The sequence below is a fragment of the Balaenoptera borealis genome (assembly GCF_965194805.1).
Source record: "Balaenoptera borealis genome assembly, chromosome: 11".
In the NCBI taxonomy this organism is placed as follows: Eukaryota; Metazoa; Chordata; class Mammalia; order Artiodactyla; family Balaenopteridae; genus Balaenoptera; species Balaenoptera borealis.
In genome coordinates, this window is record NC_138868.1 from 50,163,242 (window position 1) to 50,186,553 (window position 23,312).

Genomic DNA, 23,312 nt, shown 5'->3' on the forward strand with positions numbered 1-23,312 from the left:
TCCAGTACCATTTATTAAAAATATCCTTCTTTCCTCATTGCTCTATAGTACTACCTTTGTCATATAACAACTGGCCATATATGAGCAGGTGTGCTTCTGGGCTTTTTTTTCTATTCACTGGCCCAGTGGTACCCTGCACCAATATCACACTTTCATAATTACTATGATAGCATGGAGAAATTATTTAAGAATTGTCTTAGCAAATAATCTGACTTGTCTTAGTGTGGGTGTCCCAGAAACAAACTGGAAACATGGATCTGAGTTCAAGTAGCTTAACTGGAAGGTGATCCCAGGATGAAATATTAGGAGTGTTGACAAGTGAGAAATGGAAGGAAAGGAAGTCAATAAAGTGTGTATTATCAAGCAGGTTATCACCATGGGAAGCTGGGTCTCCATTCCCTGCCACTCCTCTCCCTTAGCACAGATAGAGCTCATCCCACAGTTAGCCACTCAACTTGTTGTCCTGGTCCATCTTGGATTCAGGCAGAGGGTTGGAATCTGTAGTTACAGCCATGGGCTATATCCAAGACAGAGCCTCACCTGGACACAGCTGTCTGCCTCTCACAGCAAACAAAGCACCCTGATGGAGGCCAGGAAGAAGAGCTGCTGTGCTTGTGCACTGGACTGATCTGTCTTCAACAGTGCTCTGTCCAGCTTTCTCCTCGGGAACACAAACCCCCTCCCCCAGGAATACTAAGGTGCCCTTTTGCCAGGGCCCTTGAGAGTCAATCATAGTTATGGACAAATTGCCAAGTTACAAATGAAAAAGATCTCCCCTTTAACTGCTTTAACTTCACAGAAGCTCCAGAGAAGTGCAATCGACCCTTGAACAACACAGGTTTGAATTGTGTGGGTCCACTTATATGCAGATGTTTTTCAATAAATATACCAGAAAATGTTTTGGAGATTTGCAACAATTTGAAAAATCTCACAGATGAATCATGTAGCCTGGAAATATTGAAAAAAATAAGAAAAAGTTAGGTATGTCATGAATGCATAAATTATATGTAGATACTAGTCTATCCTTACATAGGCATAAGGTGAGTGATATTTAATATAAAATTAATGTGTTAATTTTCTTACTGTTTTACAACTTTGCTTTCAAAGAATTACATTATCATACAATATACCTGTCACTCCCATAAATGGAGAAATTGTATATCAGCCTATCATCACATTTAAGTTGTTTTTTAAAAAATGAAAGTGTTTCCAATACTATATTATTAATATGACTATAATACTGTATGCCATAAAAATTTTATGATTCATTCATTAGTGTATAGGCTAGGCTATGGTGAAGCAATCATATCAATTATACTAGGCTACCACAAAGCAATCATTGCTGCTTCTTTGTTATCAATGCATGAATTATTATAACTACAAATATTAATTTCTTTTTCACATTATCTTTTCATTTTTTATGTCTAGTGTTAATAATATCTATAACATCTACAATGTTTTGTATCATATAAGACAATATTGATGTATGTATTGATAGACTGATGATTCATCTTGTAAACAGAAGATGTAAAGTTATGATGTTGATATAGTACGGTATAGTAAATGCATTTTCTCTTCCTTATAATTTTCTTACTAACATTTTTTCTCTAGTTTACTTTATTATAAGCATATAATACAAACAAAATATGTATTAATCGACTGATTTATGTTATTGGTAAGACTTCAGGCCAACTGTAGGCTACTAGCAGTTAAGGTTTGGGGGAGTCAAAAGTTATACGCATATTTTTGACTGTACAGTTGGCCCCTGCAATATTTAAGGGCCCACTGTACAACTAACTTGATTTTGAGTTCCTTAAACAGTCTGTGGCCTATGGTTGTAATTCCAGCACCCAGCACAAAGTGCAAAAAGTGAACGCTCAATAAATGTTTAAAGTGGCTTGTTTCGATTAATCCATTTACTACTCTGTTAGGCAGCCATGCCTACAGATCCAGGTGAGACACAGGGTACAGCTCAGACCTCAGCTACCTCTTTTCTTCTTTTTTTGCTCATGGTCCCATTTGTTTCAGGAATTTTCTGGGCCTCACCCTTCAGAATTTCAACCATGGCCTGAGAGCCCTGACATTGGCATGAAGAGCCAAAGAGTAACAGTTCCAACAAGAAAATCATTTGGAACTGGGCTTCAGTTGGAGGATTTCCTGGTTATTTTCCACACAGGCAGGATGTGCCTTTATTTGCTTATTCAGTAAACACTGAAGTATCAGGAAAAGGACAAGGTGCAGAGACTACAAAGAAAACCCGAAATCACTGCCTTAAGTAGCACTTTGTGTGTGCACATGTCTGTGCGTTTAGGCGAGGGACGAACACCGGTCGTTTAAAATTTTTTTCCAATTTGTATAGCAGTTCCAGACGAGGAATTCCACTTCTCCTCCGCCACTTCCCACCATCTGCTTCTAACTCTAAAGGGGGGTGTGGCAATAGTGATGAGAGACTGCCTGCTGAAGTACTGAAGGAGAAGAGCTTGCCAAGAAAACCCAGGGTTTTTTATGAGAAACCACCATCTGCAGCCTGGAGCCAGGAGAGGTCGCTCATCTTGCAGGAAAGTGCAGAGTCCACTGCATTATCAGTGCCCAGCCCTGCACTAAATTGGGTCTCAGAATCAGACATGGCTGGCTGATCTCATAGGCTGCTGAGTTTAACGTGGAAAACTGGCAAAGGAACAGCATTATGTCCGGAGCTACCACACGGAAGGAACAAGGTTCGCCCTGAAGAGCCACTAGTCATCCAGAACGGAAGCGTGAAACGCAAGGGGTTCTTTGAGCTGAGGGCCAGCTAGGCCTCTTACTGCATGGCCCGAGCGGCCTCATCCAAGGGGCCTCACCCCTTCGACCCGTCCTCTACTGACTCCTGGGCCCTTTTACAGTTTAAAGGGCTCTGAGTGGGGGAAGAGGCCAGAAAAACCGAAAAAAAGAGAAAATACGCCGTTAGGCCAAGAGGTGTGCAGGGCCCTGTCCCCTCCTCCGATTGGCTAGGGTTGTCCTGTTCGCTGTCTGTGATTGGCTGCTCCCACAAAGATGCCGCCGGCGAGCTCATTGGCTCCGGCCCTGTGGGCGGGGCCTCGGAATCCTGCAGGAGAAACCAAGGAGCTGGGCGCTGCTGGGGCCTTGGTCTCCGCGCCGGCGGTAAGTGCCGGGCTGGCTGGGCCAGCCGCTTCGGATGCTGCGGACACTCGGCCGTGGGAACCAACCGGGCGTCTCCACTTTCGGTTGCCGCCTCGGGGTGCTACTCCCGGCTGAGAAGGGAGGTGGGTAGACAGTTGTGCCTCTTCAGAGGTCCTGCAGGCCGTCAGCCTTACTCTGCCCCCACCCGCCCGGGACCCTCGGGCCCTGCCCGGCGTCCTGTGGCCCGGAGGTTACCCTCCCCCTCTCTCCTCCCGAACCCCGGAGGTCACCGCCTCCTCACTTCCCACTTTGGCCCCTCCTCTCGAGTCTCTTCCCGGCTTCGCCCTTTCCCCCCGGCAAATGTCTTTCCTAGAAGGCTTCCTACTCTGCCAAATGCACAGTTGAAGCAATTAAATGTTTAATAATTAAAGTTTTGTCAAAGTAATCTGTGTATCATGAAAACAAAACAATAAGGCAATAAGTACCCGCCCCTAAATCCTTTTTTTGCAGAGGCCACCACATTTAACTTTTTCATGTTTAGAGCTTTTTATGACCCTACTAAATCTAAATAATGTGCTTCCATCGCATTTCTTGATTTATCATTTTGATAATTCTTTACCCCACTTCCCTTCTGCCACCATCTTCTCAATTTTCAGTAGCTATTTTCAATTCTTTGTTGATCTCTGTAGCTTTAAATCATAGATATCAGACTCTGTTGTGTCAGCTTTAGGTAGTAGCTCTTGGGGCCCCTCCGTGGTAGATGAGGATATTGACATTTCTTCCACATCGAGCCTACTATCAGCTAGACCTTAACATTTACATTTAATACTCATGTATTCAAAAATATTTGAGCACTGTCTCTGGCCTTGGGGATATGGTCGTGAACAAAATAGAATATGTCACTATCCTCATGAAACTTCTACTGTGGGAAGTAAGACAATAAACACATACATGTCAAATGACATTAAGAGCAGGAATTTGGAGAAGTCATTTCAAGCTGGGAGGACAGCAGGAATCCAAGTGGGTGGAATGAATGGACATGGGGTCTGCGAGAAAGTGTCTGCGAGAAGTTCCTCCTTTTGCTTGACTGGGCTGTTTCAGGGTGAAGAGAGAGCTTCTTGTTGGACTGAGGGCTGGGGAACCAGGATAGGCTCTTCAGTAGGTTAGTGATTTAGTAAAACAAGGTTTTAGGATATTGGTCCTACAGTTTGGTAGTGACAGTGGGAGGAGGAAAAGCAAGAGGCAGGGAGGCCAGTGAGAAGGCAGGACCTGCTGATGGCCTGTGACAGACAGTTCTGCAAAATCTACTTACTGCCCCACTTCCTTCAGGAAACCTCACTGGACTACCTTTAAACCATAGTGATTTCTCTCTCCTCTTGAATTTTTATTATACTTTGAAGCTGGAGAGGTTAAATACTTTGCCCAAGATAGAATGGCAGAGCCCTGGACCAAGCATCTGTTAAATGAGGGGAGAGTAGAATAATGGTTTCTACTTAGGGTTTTGAAATACATTGAGCCAATCCATGTAAAATGCTCAGAAGAGTGCCTGGCATATAGTGTACTCAAGGAGTGCTCGCTATTATTATTAATGTATAATATGCTCTCAACTCCCTAACTTAATTATAAAAGCATTTTGGGTTTAAGAACTGTTTTCTGTGTCTAGCTCATTTATTCCTTCAGCAAATATTTATTCAGCAATAACTGCATGACAGGCACTTTTTAGGTCCAAGGATACAACGATGACTAAGACCATCAGGGCTTTTCCCTTTATAGACTAACTGGTAACACAAACTTGCACGGTGAACAAATAAACATTGTCAGCTGTACCAAGAGCCTGCCATTGGTCATTCAAGTTCTGTGCCCACATATGGCCCTAGCAGAAATCTCAGGTTTCTCGCTGGAGTAGTGAATTCATCAATATGGGTTTAATTATCATCAGATGACCTTTGTTTTTATCTTCCAAGGGCTGTTTGTCCATATCTGCTTCTAATGTATCACTGAGGAGAGTGTCTTGGCATCTTAGCGGATGTTAGTGCTGGAGAAGTGGGCAGAGGTTCACAGGAGGTGGGGAAAGTGTTGCTGGTTCCCTTATACCTTACACTTAAGTGTGCAACACAAGAAAACAAATTGAGCATATAGGCAATGGGCTTCTGGCATATTACCTTTTCTGCACCTTGACGTACATAAATATACATAGAAGCATCCTAGAGAGTGAGGGAGGTGGGTATTTCTGGCTTTATTTTGGATAGTGAAACCACACGAAGTTCAAGAGAAACAGTGCTGATTTGGAGAGCATGATGGAGGTGGAGTGAGAATGGGCTGGCGAGCGAACCCAGAGGAGGGTCAGAGATGACCGGGTGAATGGAAACTGAGAATTCCCAGCATCCCAACACTCAGGCATCCCCAGATGTCCCTTCTGTGGTGTGAGAAACGTGACCCAGTGGATTCAGTTGGAAAAGCCAGAGCTTATTAAACAGGGTTCATAAAGGATCCAAAAGAGGAAGTTATTTTTTTCAGTCACTACTTATCCCTTTTACCTATCCCTCTGCTCTTCTGCTCTTTTTGCCCTTATTTGTGTTTCTTTCCTTCTTCTCAGCCTTCAGTGGCTCCGCCTGGTTTTATTCATGTTCTGAGGAGGGTGTGACAGGAGCCATGGATCCCGCAGCATTGGTGGAAGCCGTTGTAGAAGAAGTGGCCTGTCCCATCTGCATGACCTTCCTGAAAGAGCCCGTGAGCATCGACTGTGGCCACAGCTTCTGCCACAACTGTCTCTCTGGACTCTGGGAGGTCCCAGGAGAATCCCAGAACTGGGGTTACTCGTGTCCCCTCTGCCGGGCTCCCGTCCAGCCAAGGAACCTGCGGCCTAATTGGCAGCTGGCCAATGTTGTAGAAAAAGTCCGACGGCTAGGGCTGCATCCAGGAATGGGGCTGAAGGGCGACGTGTGCGAGGTCCACGAGGAACAGCTAAAGATGTTCTGCAAAGAGGATGGCCTGATCGTGTGCGAGGCCTGTGGCCGGTCCCCCGAGCACGAGGCCCACAGTGTCGTGCCCATGGAGGATGTCGCCTGGGATTATAAGGTGGGAGATGAAGACCAGCTCCCCCCAGTCTCTCCCCTGCCCCCCACTTGGCTATCTCTAGATCAAGAACTTGACCGGGGGCCCCAGAGACAAAATGAGAGCTGATTCCTTTGGCTTCTCACAACCCCAGATCCCGGGGACCTGATACAGTGAGCCGTACCTCTCCTTACGTTTATGACCTCCTTTGACTTCCTTCTTTCCCACTTCCACACCTCACCCCAATCCCAACAGGTTTAATGCCTAACCCAAACTTGCTTTCCTTACTAAGAATTTGAGGGAGACCATTTTGGTCTAGCTGGGGTTCTGGGCGCCTTGGATGAGGTGGTCAAGGCTGTACCTATCAGAACGTGCAAACTCCTCCTAGCAATGCCACAGATAATCACTGAACATCAGGTGAGTCACTTTAAATTCCTCATTTTATAGACAAAACAAAGGCTTAGAAATTTGAGATCATGATCATTGGTTTTAGAGCTAGAAGGGACCATGGCTGAGTCATTTAGGATTGAGTGAGATTGTCTAATCTAGTGTTGTAGGGTCCCTTCTGACTTAAGTTAGTTAAAGGAAGATCAAAGGCCTTCTTACTCTTCAGCCACTGTTCCTTCTCTTCTCCTTATCTTCTGTTTATTGGAGGCGATAGGGGGAGCCATCTGTGACACCCACTGCTCCTTTTTTATAGCTATCCTATCAACTTCTAACTTCTTATATTTTCCTTAGATGTCCATGCTGACATATCTTTATTGGAATCATTATCCCAATGATTCTGTGATCCATTGATCCTGTACTCGTCTTAATTCTCTTTCTTGAAGTTGAGATTAGAAGGGAAAATTGTAAGATGAATCCCCTGAATTAGCTGTTTTCCTATGCAAAAAGAATTTCTGAAAAATTAAAAGTATTTATTTATTTTGTTTTGCAGGTATTAGAATAGGGAGGCAGTATACCATAGGCATAAGAGTTAAAGAGCTGGGTTAAATCCCAGCCCGACCATTTACTAGCTGAATGACTTTGGGTAGGTCACTCTCTAAGCCTCAGTTTTGTTGGGACATCTTTAGTAAAATGGTCAACATTATTATTATGAGATTACTTTATGCTTCCCAGTAGTCATCTCTCGCATTAGAGTCTAGGATGGTACTTCTTACCTTTAGGGTGCATATGAACCACACAAGGGTCTTGCTAAAATTCAGGAGGTCTGGGGTGAAGCCCAAGATCCTGCATTGCTAACAAGCTCCCAGGTGGTGTTGATGCTGCTGACACACGTGGACCACACTTTGAATAACAAGGTTTAGGAGGCTATAGGATAACAAAGCAGATAAGGATAAAAAGAGGCGTGGATAGGAAAGTCCAAGATAGTTTTCTGGCCAGGTGGGAAATGGACCTTTTCTTCTGCTTTACAGAAACTTAGAGACTGTGGGAGTTGAAATGATTCTCAGATAGAGAGACCTTGGATGTAATCTGGGCAGGGATCTGCTCCCTCTGTGAAAAGGGAACACCCTTTTCTCCCAGCATGCATTCTGGCCCACCCCCTGAGGGATGCTTGTTTTCCCATCACCTACCAATGCTAGGAAGCCTGGCTATCCACCCAGGCTACGCGAGGTGTCCTCAGGAGGTTTTTGTCTCTTTCAGTGGAAACTCCATGAGGCTCTGGAACATCTGAGGAAAGAGCAAGAAGAGGCCTGGAAGCTGGAAGTTGGTGAGAGGAAACGAACTGCCAACTGGAAGGCAAGTTGCCCCCTGGGGAAAGGAGTCTGTGTGGTCCCTGTGTTGTCCCGAAGCTGGCCTATGGTACCTTCCTCATCTCTGTGAGGCAGAATGTGGGGTTTGAGGTCAGAGAGCCTGGGGTCCTCATGTCAGCTTTCTCTACCAGGTGTGCCGCCTTCAGCCGGCCTTGGGACCACTCACTTCCAGTTTCTTGAATGTGATGTAGAGATAACTTCTGGGCTCTCCTCATATGTGAGAAAGGAAAAGTACACACCTCACATATGCTTTAGCTCACAGGGGTATGACTTGTATAATGCTTAGTAAAGCATAGTTTCTGTTTCTCTTTCCTCAGCTAAAGCATATTTACTAAAAATTAAGTAATTAAAATGTTGGAAAATCATTTCAGAAATAAACTCAAGGCCCATAGCTATCAAACTATCAGAACTTGTGATCAACAGAAGGTAACATTGAATCAGTCTAAAACAGCATATTGAATTGATACAATACCAGTAAGAAGCAAAATCATCTAACAGTGTAGTTGTTACACTGTCTTAGAGGCTTAAGTGTAATGCTTCCGGTCATTATTCTGAAAATAGAACATATTATTCTGGAAATGGAAAACAGTCTGGAATATATAGTACAAAGGTAATATCCTGGGCCCTACAGGGGTCAACAAGAGTTAGTAATAGGGACTGAGGAGCGTGTACTGGAGCTGTGGGAACAGGAAGTTAGGAAAAATCATATCCTTTATCTTTGCCTCTACAGTACCTGGCACACAGTTGGTACCAGAACACTCCAGAGTGCGTGTGTGTGTGCACATACCAACGTCCTCAATCCCGGGTGGTCCTTACACGACCAGTATCCGTACTGATTTCTGATCTTGGCTCTACAGATACAGGTGGAAACCCGAAAGCAGAGCATCATATGGGAGTTTGAGAAATACCGGCGATTACTAAAGAAAACACAGCCACCAGGTCGGCGGCTGGAAGTAGAGGCCGCCGCCGCTCTGGCCAGCTTGGAGCAGGAGGAAGGGGAGACCACGCAGAAACTGGGGGTGAGTCACAATGCACTCATCCAGCAGAGCCGGGTCCTTTGGAGGATGATCGCAGAGCTGGAAGAAAGGTCTCAGAGGCCTGTCCGCTGGATGCTGCAGGTGAGAAGCAGGCTTTCCTGGGAAGTCTGAGCAAGGGCTGAGGATAGCCTGGGACTCTAGGAGAGGGGGGTACCTAGTCTTCAGTGGGACCTGTCAGCACTCGGCCTACCAGACACGGATCCCGTATACCCGCTGCCCGTGCCGGCTGTTCCCCTACCCCCGGTTGGGTGGATGACCTCGTGACCTCCTAGATGGACATTGTCTAGGCGGCCCTCACATCATACCTGTCCCTCCCTCTGGCCAGAGAGTTGAGATGGAGCCCGAAGTTGGCCAGTGCAGCCAGGGCTCAGCCTACCCTGCCTGCCTCCTGTAGGCTTCTCCCCCGCTCCCTCTGCACGCCTTCTCTCCAGCTTTGCTCCCTGCCTTCCCTTTCCCTCCGAGAAGCTCCCTCCTAGAGCTCTGTGTCTGTCTGGTCCCTCTGAGGAATGGGGCGTACTCATGTGCTGCATATCTTTTTCTCCTTCTAGGGTATTCAGGAAGTCTTAAACAGGTATGTTTCCATCTCTGGAGCCCCTCGACAGCCCTGTAAGAGAAAGTGGGGCCTGGCCAGAGCCAGAAGTGGGGAAGGAACGTAGACCAAGTACCTACAGAAAAGTGGGTGCTGGCCCGTAATCTTCTGCCCCTTCCATTGTATTGGCTCAGGAAGCTTTGAACATCTTTCTTTTTTCTTCTTTGTGCTTGGCCAAATTCATTTCAAGCATTACCAATAAGAGTTTCAGGTAAAGCTATAAAATGTATGGTTTCAAGTAGATGGCCCAAGGAGGGGAGAAGACTGCAGCTGTCTCCAGTAACATCGGTGCTCTGAGTCTGCATATGGGCCCTTCTCCTCTGCAGTACACCTCTTCCTCTCCCAGTGTCAGATTCACACCTAACCCTTCCCATGGCCTAGGTATGTGAATATTCTCTCTGTGCCACAAGCCGTTCAGCTCAGTCAAATAATCATCACATCTCTGCTCCGCCTGGTATTGCTGGGGAAGGGGCACCTCGCTGACTCCGTCCCTGGCCAAGCCCCCTTCCCTGTACTAAGGGAAGGCCTATGTGGCAGAGCCAGGACTTGTGGCCCCAAGGCCTACCCCTCTCTACCAGGAGCAAGTCTTGGAGCCTGCAGAGACCAGAACCAGTCTCGCTGGAGCTGAAGACGGACTGCCGTGTGCTGGGGCTCAGAGAGATCCTGAAGACGTATGCAGGTAATGAATGCTTGGCGGGATTGTGATGAGCGGGGGGCGGGACCCCTCGCGGAGGAATGAAATGGCTCAGTGCCCTCTGGGATGCCCATCGCCCACCCGTCATGGAGGAAATCGCTGGCTGTATCTATCACAGAGACCTCGCCCAGGCCCCCTCGCTCTGTGTCAGGGTACCAACCAGGATCTTTTTCCTTAGCGGATGTGCGGCTGGATCCAGACACTGCGTATTCTCGCCTCATCGTGTCTGAGGACAGAAAATGCGTGCGCTATGGAGACACCAAGCAGAAGCTGCCCGACAATCCTGAGAGATTTTACCGCTACAATATCGTCCTGGGCAGTCAGTGCATCTCCTCGGGTCGGCACTACTGGGAGGTGGAGGTGGGAGACAGGTCTGAATGGGGCCTGGGAGTGTGTAAGGAAAATGTAGACCGGAAGGAGGTGGTCTATTTATCCCCCCACTACGGATTCTGGGTGATAAGGCTGAGGAAGGGCAATGAGTACCGGGCAGGCACCGACGAATACCCGCTCCTGTCCTTGCCCGTCCCTCCCCGCCGGGTGGGAGTCTTCCTGGATTACGAGGCCCATGATATCTCCTTCTACAACGTGACTGACAGCGGCTCCCACATTTTCACTTTCCCCCACTATCCCTTCCCTGGGCGCCTCCTGCCCTATTTCAGTCCTTGTTACAGCATCGGAGCCAACAACACCGCTCCCCTGGCCATCTGCTCCCTGGACGGGGAGGAATAAGAGAGCCACCATCTTAGCCAGAGGCCTTGGAATTTCGCCTGGCCCGCAGGGGTCTTGGAGGACCCTGCCCCTGACGAGGGTCCCCTTGAACTGAGCTGAGCCTGGAAGCCAGGGATTCCTCTGCCTGACCCAGTGGTCTGTCACTACTGGGCCAAAGTCTCCCACTAAACCAGTCGTGTTAAAAAGCTGAGACTCGGCAAAAGGAGCATTGCACCCCCGCGGGAAGTATGACAAGGCTTTTGGCGAGGATCACGGTGGTCCTAAGGATCAGGATAGTCCTTTCTGCAGGTCATGCCCCTCTTCCCCATCCCCGTCAGTGCCATAATTCAGTGAGGATGATGAATTAGATCCGATCTTCAGGAAACCCATGGGGTCAGGTTCACCAACAAGCCAGAAGAATACTGTCCGTGTCCAGAGCTGGTTGCTGATACCAGCAGGAGGATGCTTCAGCTGAGGTTTACAGCCTCTGAGCACCCGCATTTCACCCCAGCTCTCTGACCTCCCAACTGGAGAAATGCACCGCCAATTGCCCAGACCACCCCAGTGGCCGTCCCCTCTCTGAGCACAAGCTGGGCAAGTCACTAATCTCAGACTCTAAGGAGACCTGTGTCCGGGTCCTGCCCTTTTCTCTAAATGTCAGAATCAGAAAACCTGTGAGCCTTGTTTTGATTTTCACTTCATGGATGAAGAAACTGAAATGGCCTTAGTGCAGCCAGTTATTTCTCACAAAGCTGATGGAAAGAAGAGTGTATAGATTATAAAGTATTTCTCACATTCAAATGAAACCAAACTGACAAACTCACTTCTCAGGTCACATGTCTGCATATCATTCATTACATTCAGGTCTGAAACACCCCAATGTTTGAAAGAATTTAAGTGTCCTCAATGGGAAAATGGGTATAGTAACTGCATACTCTCCTACCTCGCAGGATTGTTGTGAAGATCTCAGATCCATCCCGTACTTTTGTTCCTTTCTCAGGGACAGGGAAGGCAAGCCATGGATTTTGCCTGTGGTGGCAACCTTCCCATCTCACCTTTTTACAGCATCTTTGCAGCACTGCCTTAGTTTCTTAGGGCCTCTCCTGACAGTCCTGTCCTTTTAGACCAAAAGATACCCATGCCCTGGCAAACTCCGGGCCACAGTAATATATTGAGCGTCTATTATATGTGTTTGTCTTTGGGTTAGAACAGGGACTGTGACATTAGGATAGAGAATGGAAATAATACAAAGAAAAATGTAAAACAAATGCACTGAAAGGAAGGCTCACCCACAAGCTCGTTGGGCTAAAGTTTGGATCTTTGTCACCAAGGGAATCTTCATGGTTCTGGTAAATATTCTGCCTTTCTCTCCCCTAAATCTGTGACAGAAGGAGTAAAGCAGAAGGGAAGTGTGGGGAGGAAGAATAGGCCTAGGCACAAAAAGCCATATATGATAATGAAAGGGAATTAAGACTGTATATCTGGGCTATTGGCCCTTTAGAGTGATGGTTGTGTGTGGCGAAAATAATCATTACAGGTCTTAAAAGTGTGATTTGGGAATGATTGTGCTGGAAACAAACTAAAGCAAGCATATGAGAACTATGGGTTTTGCCTGTTGTGAGGGGCTACAATATATACATTATGTATTGTCACCGTGATGCTGTGTAACACAACCTTTGATGTAGTTTAAGCTTGAAAGTAGTGACTGTTGAGTTAGGATTGGGCAGCAAAGTAGATACTAGGTTAGGTACAGGCAGAACCAAAATCATTCCTGTAATAAAGAATAGCAAAAATTGTTTTTCTACCTTAACTGTATTGGTTGTTCACATGAAGGAGGTGAAACAGGCCAAAATGGAGAAATAAACTCATTCCTCCCACCATGCTTCCAAGTTGCTCCTTGAGCATTAGCAGTAGGAGGGGAGAACTTGCTATCATCCGCCTGGAGGGGAATGAACTGGTAAGTCACAGACCTGGTCTTGGCAAAGGGTTGAACAGACCTACATTAGAGGGAACATATATCTTTGTGTGTGTAGGGGGGCGGGGCAGGGGGACTCCCTGGGGAAGTGTGTATAGACTTGAGAAATAGATCTTTAGGAAGTGCTTCCAGCTACGTCCATGGAAACTTAACAGAGAGTCTAGGGACTGAATCAGTGTTGTTCTTTTCTGTGGTTTTATTAGGCCAATTGGAAGGTTCCTAGAAAAAGAGAATTATTAGGTGATAAATTTATTCAAACCTAGAATGAATTAAGGAGTGAAATGGCATTATTTGTAATGTGCTCTTTGGGTTTTTTTTTTTTTTTTTTTGCATTTTTAAGCTGATTTGGGTGCTGTGATTACTTGTTAAAAGAATTACAAGGTTAAGTATATTATGTGTTATCATAATGTCTGATTTTGAAGACCAGGCAAAAAGATAAAAGGTCTTAAGTGTATGAAAATCCTTTTCTCTAGGGTAGTCGCTTACACTTCCTTTCTAAGAACAAAACCTTATTTGTCTGCTTCACCATAGTCGCCCCAGTCTAGCATTGTGTGTGTGTGTGTGTGTGTGTCTAAATATTTAAGTGAGGGAACTTTCATTCATATGCCTAGAATCAAAACGAAAATAAGATCTTCTTGCCTTATAGGGGCATGAAAGACTGGATGTTATTTAATTACAGTCCTGTTCAAAAACTGATTTGATGGCTAATTAGAAAAGTGGTCCTGAAGGGGACAAGGCAGGTAGCCATGTGGAGGGCAGAGTGCCTGCACCGCTCCCTGGAATGCCTGCCTAGGGTTGTACCTCCAACTTGGTGTGATAATTCACTACAAGGCAGGGGTGAGCTTTGCCCATCCTTGTTTTGCTGGCAGAGGAACCAAGGGGTGCAATGCCTGAGCCTTGAGGGGGAAGGCTATTCAAAAGGTAAAATGCTTGGGTCCTGCGAAAGGTGGAGACAGCGGGCAAACCTTGGGGTAGCAACTCCCCACAGGAAATCCGATCTCTCTTTTTTTCCAAGCAGGATTGGCTGTAATCTCTTAAGAATCCTAACACTGATAGTCTACTGTTGCTCCCAGGCTCTAGTTAAAAGAGCACACGTTGCTTCACATGCTAGGGTGGGGGTCGTATCTGAATATATTGGGAGAAGCACAGGTTTTTCTGTTTGGGGCAGCCATGGCAGAGAACCAGTCCGTTTTAGGAAGTATGAAGTTCAATATTTGAGTATCAACGGTGGGTCTCAGCTAGTTTCAGTGAGTACGGGTGTGAATGAAACACAAAGCTGGCAGGGCAGGCTTCTGATTGAAATGCTGAAAAGAAATTTCTGTTTTGAATGCAGGCTGGACTATCCCTTTGTCACTTTCCATCAGATGCTTTAATGCGTCTAATAACTCGTTGATTAAATGGGCATAGCCAAATCATTGGGTTGCTTGTAGAGAAAGAATAGTGTGACTAAATGGAAATCTTACCAAATATGCTTAACCATCTCACGATCTTGATTTGGTTTTACGTTATGGGGTTGCAAGGGAAGGAGAGTTTCTTTTTTCTACTCTTTGGGAACTCAGTGCATCGTTATCTGATTTTGAGAGGTTGACTCCTACTTCTCTGATATTCAGAAATAGAATACATTCTAGGTAGGTAAATATCAATATTAGCAAAGAGTATGGATGCTAAGTTGTTAAGCATGAGATCCCTCTGGAACAGTTACTACATGAATGCTGATCTACACAGGAATACAGTTTCAATAGTGCCTAGGGCTACCCTTTAAAATTATGGAATTAGAAATTTATTGGGTATATTTTTAAAGTATATACAGTAATTCAGGTATTGTTTTATGTGCTTTCCATTCATTATTTTATCTTCAATACCCTCTATGAATTAGTGTTATTTCCTCATCAGTAGAAAGGAGATATTAAGACTCAAATACAATAACTTGCCATCAACACTTACTGGGAAATTATCTTAAGATTTTCAGATATACCAGGGTCAAATATATGTACCTCTTACATATGAAATCTCTTTCTTTTAACATATACTGATTATTCAGTTTAAGACTTTCCAAAAGGGGAAAAATAAAAACAAAAACCAATGAATTATCTGATGACCTGGAAAGAGTGGTGATATTTCAACTTCATTATTATTATTGTTCTCTATTAACCTTTTTATCCCAGAGCATACCTCCTTAGAGATGTCCAAAAGAAGAAAGACCTGTGTTATATTTGATCCCTCTATTTTGTATCTTACAGTTAAGTTACACAAGCAGGACTAAGAAGCAAAGAGATAGATGTCAAAACCAAACTCACGTTGCTTTAGCTTCTGTTGCTTAGAAACAGAAAGCTGGTGATTAGTATACTGATTACAACTAGCTTAAAATAGTAGGAATATTAAAAGGCTATAGAGGTATATCTTATAGAACTTAATAACAGGGATGTACCTAGGTGTTGAAAATGAATTGGAACCAGAGAACCAGAGACTTAGTTTCTTCATCCCATTTTGTTAATCTGTTTCTCTTGCTGTGGAACAGATTTCTCTTTCCAAGTTCGTGTGCTGGAAAATGGCCACCATCAGTGACCCCAAGTTTGTATCTCCTTAGATAAACTGGGATCCATTTTGACTGGAGACAGACTCTGGTCCAGGTGTGAGCACATGACCCAAGTTGAGTGGATTCATCAATGGGCCAGAGGTCAGGTCATATATATTAACAGTTGCTTCCATATAATAACATAAGGAGATGAACAGTTGTGAGAAAATCAGTCAGGTATGGGGGTACCTAACAGTTGGTTTCTTCTGCAGAGGGACTGGTAGGATACTAAGTTGGAAATGTAGGTCAGAATCTAAGGAAAGAAAAATCCCCAATCTATATTCTCTTCCCAGACTTACCTCTGATTCAGATACTAGTTAATTGAAACCATAAAACACATTGTCAGAAAATTATTTCATTTATATCCTTGCTAAAAATTGAAAAGTTAGGCAAAGTTACCCTTTACAGCTTCATCTTAGAAATTCTGTGGTACCAGGTGAACCAAACCAGCTCCACAGACCCCTAAGGCATCTTTGAACTTGGCTGGAACGCTCAAGGTCTGAACAGACTTTGTGTTCATGAACCCAGGTTGGAGTGGTTAAAGAAGCAGTGCTTCAGCAAGCTCCATGTTCACTCCCTTATTTGTTTGGTTCTCAGGCCATAGATGATGGGGTTTAAGGTTGGTGGGATGATCATGTACAAGTCAGCTAACAGCACCTGGATGTGCGAAGGCACTATGTCCTTCCCTAGCCAGGCCACATAGATGGATGCCATCCCAGGTAGGTAGTACAGAGCCATAACCCCCACGTGGGAGCCACATGTGCTTAATGCTTTCAACTGAGCATTCTTTGAGGAGAGACCAAATACTGCCTGAAGAATCAAGTTACAGGAGGCAGCAATAAAGGCCACATCAGAACCCACAGTAATGGAGGAACCAATCAAGCTGTAGAGACTGCTGGGCATGGGGTCGGCATATGCCAACTTGGCCACAGCCATGTGCCCACAGTAGGAATGGAGAACCACATTGGAGCCACAGAAAGGCAGATGACTCACCATCCAACTCAGTGGAGTCATGAATATGATAGCTCTGATAGTGATGATCACACTCATTCCCAGTATCACTTGAGGTGTGAGAATGCTCTTGTAGTGTAGGGGCTTACAGATGGCCACATAGCAGTCAAAAGCCATGGCCAGTAGCAGCCCTGTCTCCACAGCTGTGGCTGCATGGACAAAATACATCTGAGTGAAACAAGCATTAACGCTGATGAAGCTGTCTCCTAAGGAGAAAATGCTCACCATCTTGGGCACTACCAAGGAGGCCATAACAATGTCCACAGCAGCCAGAATATACAGGGAGCAGTACATGGGCTCTTGTAGAGTGGAATCCATCCAAATTACAGTCACTATGAGGGTGTTTCCTAACAGGGCTATGGTATACATGATGCTCAGTGAGATAACCAGCCAAAGATGTGAAGATTGCAGACCTGGAATACCCACCAGGACGAGGTGGCAGGGGGTTCCATTGTATGGTTGTAGGGTGGCCCCAGCATCACAGATGAGACTGCTTTCCTGTTAATGTATAAAATGATGTAAAAGGATGCAATCCTGTAAGACTTGTTCCCAGCTATGGTGTTAGGAGAGCCTGATGGTATTCTCAACTCAGTGGACCACAGGATTAAGGAACTGACACCTGACAAAATTTTCCTGCTCCACCTTCCATCCTCCTCAGTACTGTGCCTTACTAACTTCTGTTCATCGTTCAAATATCATGAGTTACATCCTTCAGGAAGTCTTCTCTGCCTCCTGCCCCATCCCATGCAGAAACTAAATTAGGTGCCTTCAGAGCTTTTATGGACTCTCATCCATGCTGACCTCTGAGGGACCTAAATTGACAATTCCAATACTCTACCTGTGACTTTATTGTATTCAATCATATGTGTCTTGTTCATGGCCTTATACCTTATACCAAGTGTGTGCACCCATAGCTGTGGTGCACAAGTCCATTAAAAGAAGATATGTGTACTCATTATAGCAAACAGTTGAATGAATGAATGAGAAAACAGAGGAAAGAGTTTTTCTTTTATTTTTGTATGTTCAGTTCCTAATATTTAATAATTGTTGGATGAAACTTCGTGAGATTGAACATGTCACATTGTGCATCTTCTCCTTCCTCAATCTCTCACTTCCCTAATATTGCATCTCTCAAGACCTCAGGCTAGTGGGTCACCACACCAATTGTGTGACTATGTTGACTTTACAATAGTCATATATAGCCCAAGAACTGTTTCCCAGGTGTCCAGGCAGTCTTAAATGAAGAGTGCTTATTTGCGAAGCCTGGAGACTAGCATGCTATTAATTATCACCCTGTCCCTCCCTTCAGTCAGGAGTTTTTAAGGCTAAGAACTTTCCATATCCCTGGAGACTGCCTTCACTTGACCCTTCTTGGATTTCTCATCAGGCCTGGCTCCTCCCTAAAAAATTGAGTAGATCAGATTGATGGAGTACTGGCCACAGAATCCCATCAGCTGCAGTAGCATTTTCTCTTTTAATATATATATATAATATATATAATATTATACACATAATATATAATATATATAATAAATAATATATAATATATATTATATACTATATTATATATGTATATATTATATATTTTATTTATTATATAGTGTTATATCATATATAATATTATACATATAATATATAATTATATATTATATAATATTATATATTATATATAATATATAATATATTTATATTATATATATTATATTATATATAATATAATATATATAATATATTATATAATATGACAATATATTATAATAAAATATATTAATATATATTATATATTATATATTATATATAATCATATATTATATATTGATATATTATATATTATATATTATAATATATTATATATAATTATGATTATATATAATTTATATTTTATATATATTATATTTTATATATATTATCATATTATATATTATTAATTATATATATAATTATAAGACTGTGAACGGCACCTGGAACAGTTCTTTGCTCAAAAAGATAAAAAATTTTGGGAAGATGGAATTATGAAGTTGCCTGAAAAATGGCAGAAGGTAGTGGAACAAAAGGGTGATTACGTTGTTCAATAAAGTTTTTGGTGTAAATGAAAAATGTGTCTTTTATTTTTACTTAAAAAACTGAAGGCACTTTTTGGCCCACCCAATACATTTGTCTTTTAACCTCCCTACTAGCTTTGTGTGTGGATGATTTCCTACCTTTACTGTATGTTTGCCATTACTGGTGAGCTTTTTCATTTTGTAATTTTCTTGTTTCTAGTTGTGCCTTTCCTTTTTCACCTAGAGAAATTCCTTTAACATTTGTTGTAAAGCTGGCTTGGTGGTGCTAAATTCTTTTAGCTTTTGCTTGTCTGCAAAGCTTTTGATATCTCCATAAAATCTGAATAAGAGCCTAGATGCCAGTTTGGGAAGGCCTTGCTAGTTGGGGAGCTGTCCTCCAGAATGAAGTATTCACTAAACCAACATCCAACGTATAGAACTGTGTCCCCAATAACTAGAATCCATGTTCCAGGAACCAAGGGATAGGAATATGTTTAGCTTCTCTCACCATCATCTCCACCATTCCAGTTTTGATATTTAAACTTCCTCTTCTCACAATCTTAAGCTCTTTTGAGTTTGAGGTCTTAGTTCAGAGGAAATATTTCTACCAGAGTTCTAGTTAAACTTCTACTGAACTTGAATCCTCAACTACCACTTGGTCTCTCTGGGTTCTTCATGTCAACAGACTAGCAGGTAAAGATGTGTATCTCTACTGATAAGCTTAGCTGACCCTGATTACCAAAATGAGCCATCATTGTTGCTACACTATGGAGGTGGAGAGGAATATACCTGGAAGCCAGGGGATTAATCAGCATGTCTCTTGGTTTTTCCATGCTCAGTAGTAATAGTATATGGGCAAATGAAGCAACTGGCCTGACAAGGACAAGACACATAATAGTTCAGACTCCTGGGGAGTAAAGATCTAGTTTACCCACTAGGCAAGCAACCGACACTAGTCAAAGGGTTAGACAAGAATGAGAAAAATCTATAATGAGTGGAGGAGGAAGAGGAGATGAACATCAAATACAACCTTAGGGTTAGATATGACAGCAGAGATTATAGCTTGTTTTACTCATCCCCTTGCCTTAAATCATGCCAGAGATTGCAGCTAGCTACTACTTTGAAGATAAATACATAAATGATTAACTTGTACCTTACCTTTCTGGGAAGAAGTGAAAGCATGTTGTTTTTACAAAATAGATAGGCCACTTATTGTGGTGTGAGAGCTGGATATAATGGATGGCATGCGTAGACATGCATGGTGCAAGGAGTGAAATATATCTACCTTTGTATACACCACGTTGGGTCTTCTCATCTTCATCTGTCCCCTGCACCTTTGTCCACTTGTTTCATTCCATCCACTGCTGTGGCAGCTTCTCTGTGTGGAGCCTGATCAAGTTCATGTAGGCACATCCACACAGTTCTTCACCTCATGCCCAAAATGCTTATGTCTCACTTCCCACCTCTAGGCTTCCTTGTTGACACTGAGTAATAATGTCCTGTGGAACCTACTTTGAACTCATGCATGGGCAATCCAGAAGTAGGACCAGTTTATACGTAATGCAGCCAACCTTTATTAACAGGATATGGAAGCTGGAAGATAAATTCTCCTTCCCCTATCCTTACTCCAGACAGGTTTTTCTAATATGATATCGTTCATTTGCACTTTTACAAGATGCTGGCATGTTGGTAAGCATTCAGTCACGCTTGTTACAAAATGGTGATCATCTTAGTAAAACACCATCATATTCCCTTGCCTTTCTTCTCTGTATCACTTCACCTTTTCCCACTCCTGCTTCCCTGAAATTACAACTCTTAATGAAGTACCAGTAAATAAGCTTTTTTTTTACATTGATCTACATTCATTTTATTTATTTATTTATTTTAACATCTTTATTGGAGTATAATTGCTTTACAATGGTGTGTTAGTTTCTGCCTTATAACAAAGTGAATCGGCTATACGTATACATATATCCCCATATCTCCTCCCTCTTGCGTCTCCCTCCCACCCTCCCTATCCCACCCCTCTAGGTGGTCACAAAGCACCGAGCTGATCTCCCAAACAAAAACAATCAGTTAAGTTTCTTAAGCTTTTACTCTAGAATGTTCTTTTTTTGCAGGCAGGTCCTGTGTCTTTCTGGTTTCTCCCTTTTCCCACAGTGAAATTTCTGGTGTGTAGTGGAAAGTTAAATATTTGTTGTACATATTTGTTGAACACAGTTGTTGACTATGTTCAACAAGTACTAATGTTTCATTAATTCTCTAAATGTAATCAGAAAGAAATAAGAAATGGTCTTTCAAAAATGAAAGAAGCTGAAGGTAGAAATATTATTTGACTATCCACAGGCACTAATTCTATCCCTGAATGCCTTTTTGACATTGAGTTTGCTTCAAGCAGCCAGAGAACTTGATGCTTGTAAACATTCTCTTAAAGGATACACATAAAATTAGCATTTCTTGCTTTTTAGATTTTACTTGAGTAGCGACATAATTTCCCAATCTAAAAGGTCCGGTGAGGGGGCGGTGGGGGAGGGTTTGATTGGGAGTTTGGGACTAGCAGATGCAAACTATTATGTATAGAATGTATAAAAAAACAAGGTCCTATTGTATAGCACAGAGAACTATGTTCAATACCCTGTAATAAACCATAATGAAAAAGGAACAAAAATTTTTAAATAAAATTAAATGAAAAGGAAAAACCTGGCCAGTTGCAACAAGTTTTGAGCTTCCAGATCCAGGGGGATTCTAAGTGTCCCTGGCAGGTGTGACCACCCCCTTCAAGTAGGAACCCTTCTGAAGTATGATGTATCTACGTCTCCTCTGGGTAGACACCTAAGCTCTGATAAGTTTCTGCATCCTAGGGAAAAAATCATGGATTTAAAGTACCCTGATAGTAAGCACATATGAGATCTCTATTTTTTTCTAATCTGTGACCTGCCAGGAATGCATTGAAAAATGAATTGCATTAATAAGTTGCCTAATGTTAACCTATCTTTGCAGTTTTTTGTTAGAATCGCTTGGTTATTTATGTGTTATTATGATGCACCTTTGGTTTTGATTTGCTGATTTTAATTTTGGGAAGATTTTTTAGCCTTTGTCATAAACGAATAGTGTATAATTTTGTTTGTTGCTTTTCTATACTATTATTATTCTAATTTGACTTCAGGATGATGTTACCTCCATATTGTGAAGCTTTCTATATTTAACACATTGTACAATAGGCCCCCATTTGGATTTCCATCAAGGTTTTTCCATAGCAATTACCTGCTTCCCCATATGCCTTTGTCTATACTTAGTAGAGTTTTTGCTACATAGGAGATACTTGAGTGCCCACTTGTTATTTATTGATTTACTAATTCATTGAACTGGCAATTCTGCAATGCTGTAGTTGAGTTGCTTGCCTTCTCCTTTTATCTCTAGGAAATTAGATAATCTTAAAAAAATAAACAAAACAGTGCTCCTAGGTAACTTTAAGGTGAGTATAATGTAAAACCTTTATTCTGTAGCTAGGGAAATAGAAGTGACCTATGCGGGAGAAGGGCTTTTCTTGACATATCAAAGAAATGCCTCAACTTTGGTCCCCCAAGTCTCTAATTGTGCTTATGTTCTATGACACCCTCCTTCCAGGATTTTCTATATGCTGTGTGAATCCTAGCTCCTGTATAATTTTCAGAAGTCTCTAAATTATTCTAAGTCTATTCTGTCACTCATGTCACACTTCAAGTCAGCTGATTCTGTTCAGTGATGAACTGCTGGGAGGTAGCACGGACAATAACAGAGTGTAGTAATCTTCAAACAAGTCATGTTCTTGAATCTGGGCTTGGTCACTTATTAATTGCTTATTTTTGAGTAGGTTATTTAATATCTAAAAGCCTCAGTTCCTCAAATATAAAAGAGCTCTGAAAATAGCTACCTCACAGTGATTAAATAAAATGGTAAATTGTAAAGCACTTAGCACCTGGCCCTACATGTAATTAGTTCTCTATAAATCAGCTGGCTATATTGTTCTGGAGGTGATGAGGGAGGTCTGGACCTGAGTTAAAGATTTGGTAATCAACTTCAGTTTGCACCAAGATGATAACTGAATTAATGAATAATGGAGGCAGTGGTTAACAACCTTGGCTGCACAAATCACCCAGAGAACTTTGCAAAAGCTACAGTTGGTGTTTAGAAAAGCAACACAGTCCCCACAAGATTCTGACTGAACTGGTATAGAGCAGTGGTTCTCCAACTTCAGCATGCATTGGAATCACCTGGAAGGCTTGGTAAACCACAGATTGTTGACCGCTATCCCAAGAGTTTCTGACTCAGAAGATTAAGAATTTGCATTTCCAGTACGTCTCAGGTGATGCTGCTGGTGCAGCTGCTGGAGGGAAGATTCATAAACTTATGAATATTCTCCTGGCAGCATAAGTACTCTTCTACTAATGTGTCAGAGTAAAAATAATAACTGCACTCCAGCTGTCCTCATTAGAGATTTCACCAATTTTCCTAAGCTCAAAGCTGAGGATGAGGATCTATTGATGAGAAAAACTAAGACATGAAAAGTGGGTTTTGATATCAGGTACAGCTATCTAGAGGGAGACTGTGAGACGATGAAGTGACTGAATGGCTACTAGTCACAGTCTTGTTTTGCCCAAACCTGTTTCTGGAGGGAGATGGTTGGGCTGTAAGAAGAGACCCTAAAAAGGAGGGAGTTCGCAGTGGTTTCTGCTCACACAGAAAGTGATACGACTTGTGTCTTCTTCTATAA

The 23,312-nt window shown here is 42.9% G+C and overlaps 2 protein-coding genes across 3 annotated transcripts; one reads left to right on the forward strand and one right to left on the reverse strand.

Annotated features, from left to right (window-relative positions):
• Positions 1 to 3,001: 3,001 nt before the first annotated feature.
• Positions 3,002 to 12,760, forward strand: TRIM68 (tripartite motif containing 68). 2 transcript variants are annotated; one of them, XM_082340338.1, is made up of 7 exons: positions 3,002 to 3,141; positions 5,717 to 6,198; positions 7,819 to 7,914; positions 8,786 to 9,046; positions 9,514 to 9,536; positions 10,133 to 10,233; positions 10,427 to 12,760. In XM_082340338.1, the coding sequence occupies exons 2-7, from the start codon at positions 5,773 to 5,775 to the stop codon at positions 10,975 to 10,977; spliced, it is 1,458 nt and encodes a 485-aa protein (XP_082196464.1). In that variant the 5' UTR covers positions 3,002 to 3,141; positions 5,717 to 5,772; the 3' UTR covers positions 10,978 to 12,760. The 2 variants fall into 2 exon arrangements, with proteins under 2 accessions (XP_082196464.1, XP_082196463.1); XM_082340337.1 differs by having other exon boundaries at positions 3,131 to 3,263.
• A 213-nt stretch (positions 12,761 to 12,973) lies between these two features.
• LOC309605070 (olfactory receptor 52I2-like) lies at positions 12,974 to 18,037 on the reverse strand. The gene has a single exon (XM_082340392.1). The coding sequence runs from the start codon at positions 16,884 to 16,886 to the stop codon at positions 16,077 to 16,079; it is 810 nt and encodes a 269-aa protein (XP_082196518.1). The 5' UTR covers positions 16,887 to 18,037; the 3' UTR covers positions 12,974 to 16,076.
• Between the last annotated feature and the right edge of the window lie 5,275 nt (positions 18,038 to 23,312).

Excerpts from the sequence above, each read along its gene's own strand:
- TRIM68 (XM_082340337.1), top strand. The coding sequence starts at position 3,176 with ATGCTGCGGACACTCGGCCGTGGGAACCAACCGGGCGTCTCCACTTTC. Across the intron at positions 3,264-5,716 it reads ACTCCCGGCTGAGAAGGGAG|CCTTCAGTGGCTCCGCCTGG; the intron begins GTGGGTAGACAG and ends CCTTCTTCTCAG. Across the intron at positions 9,047-9,513 it reads CTGTCCGCTGGATGCTGCAG|GGTATTCAGGAAGTCTTAAA; the intron begins GTGAGAAGCAGG and ends TTCTCCTTCTAG.
- LOC309605070 (XM_082340392.1), bottom strand. The coding sequence starts at position 16,886 with ATGTATACCATAGCCCTGTTAGGAAACACCCTCATAGTGACTGTAATT.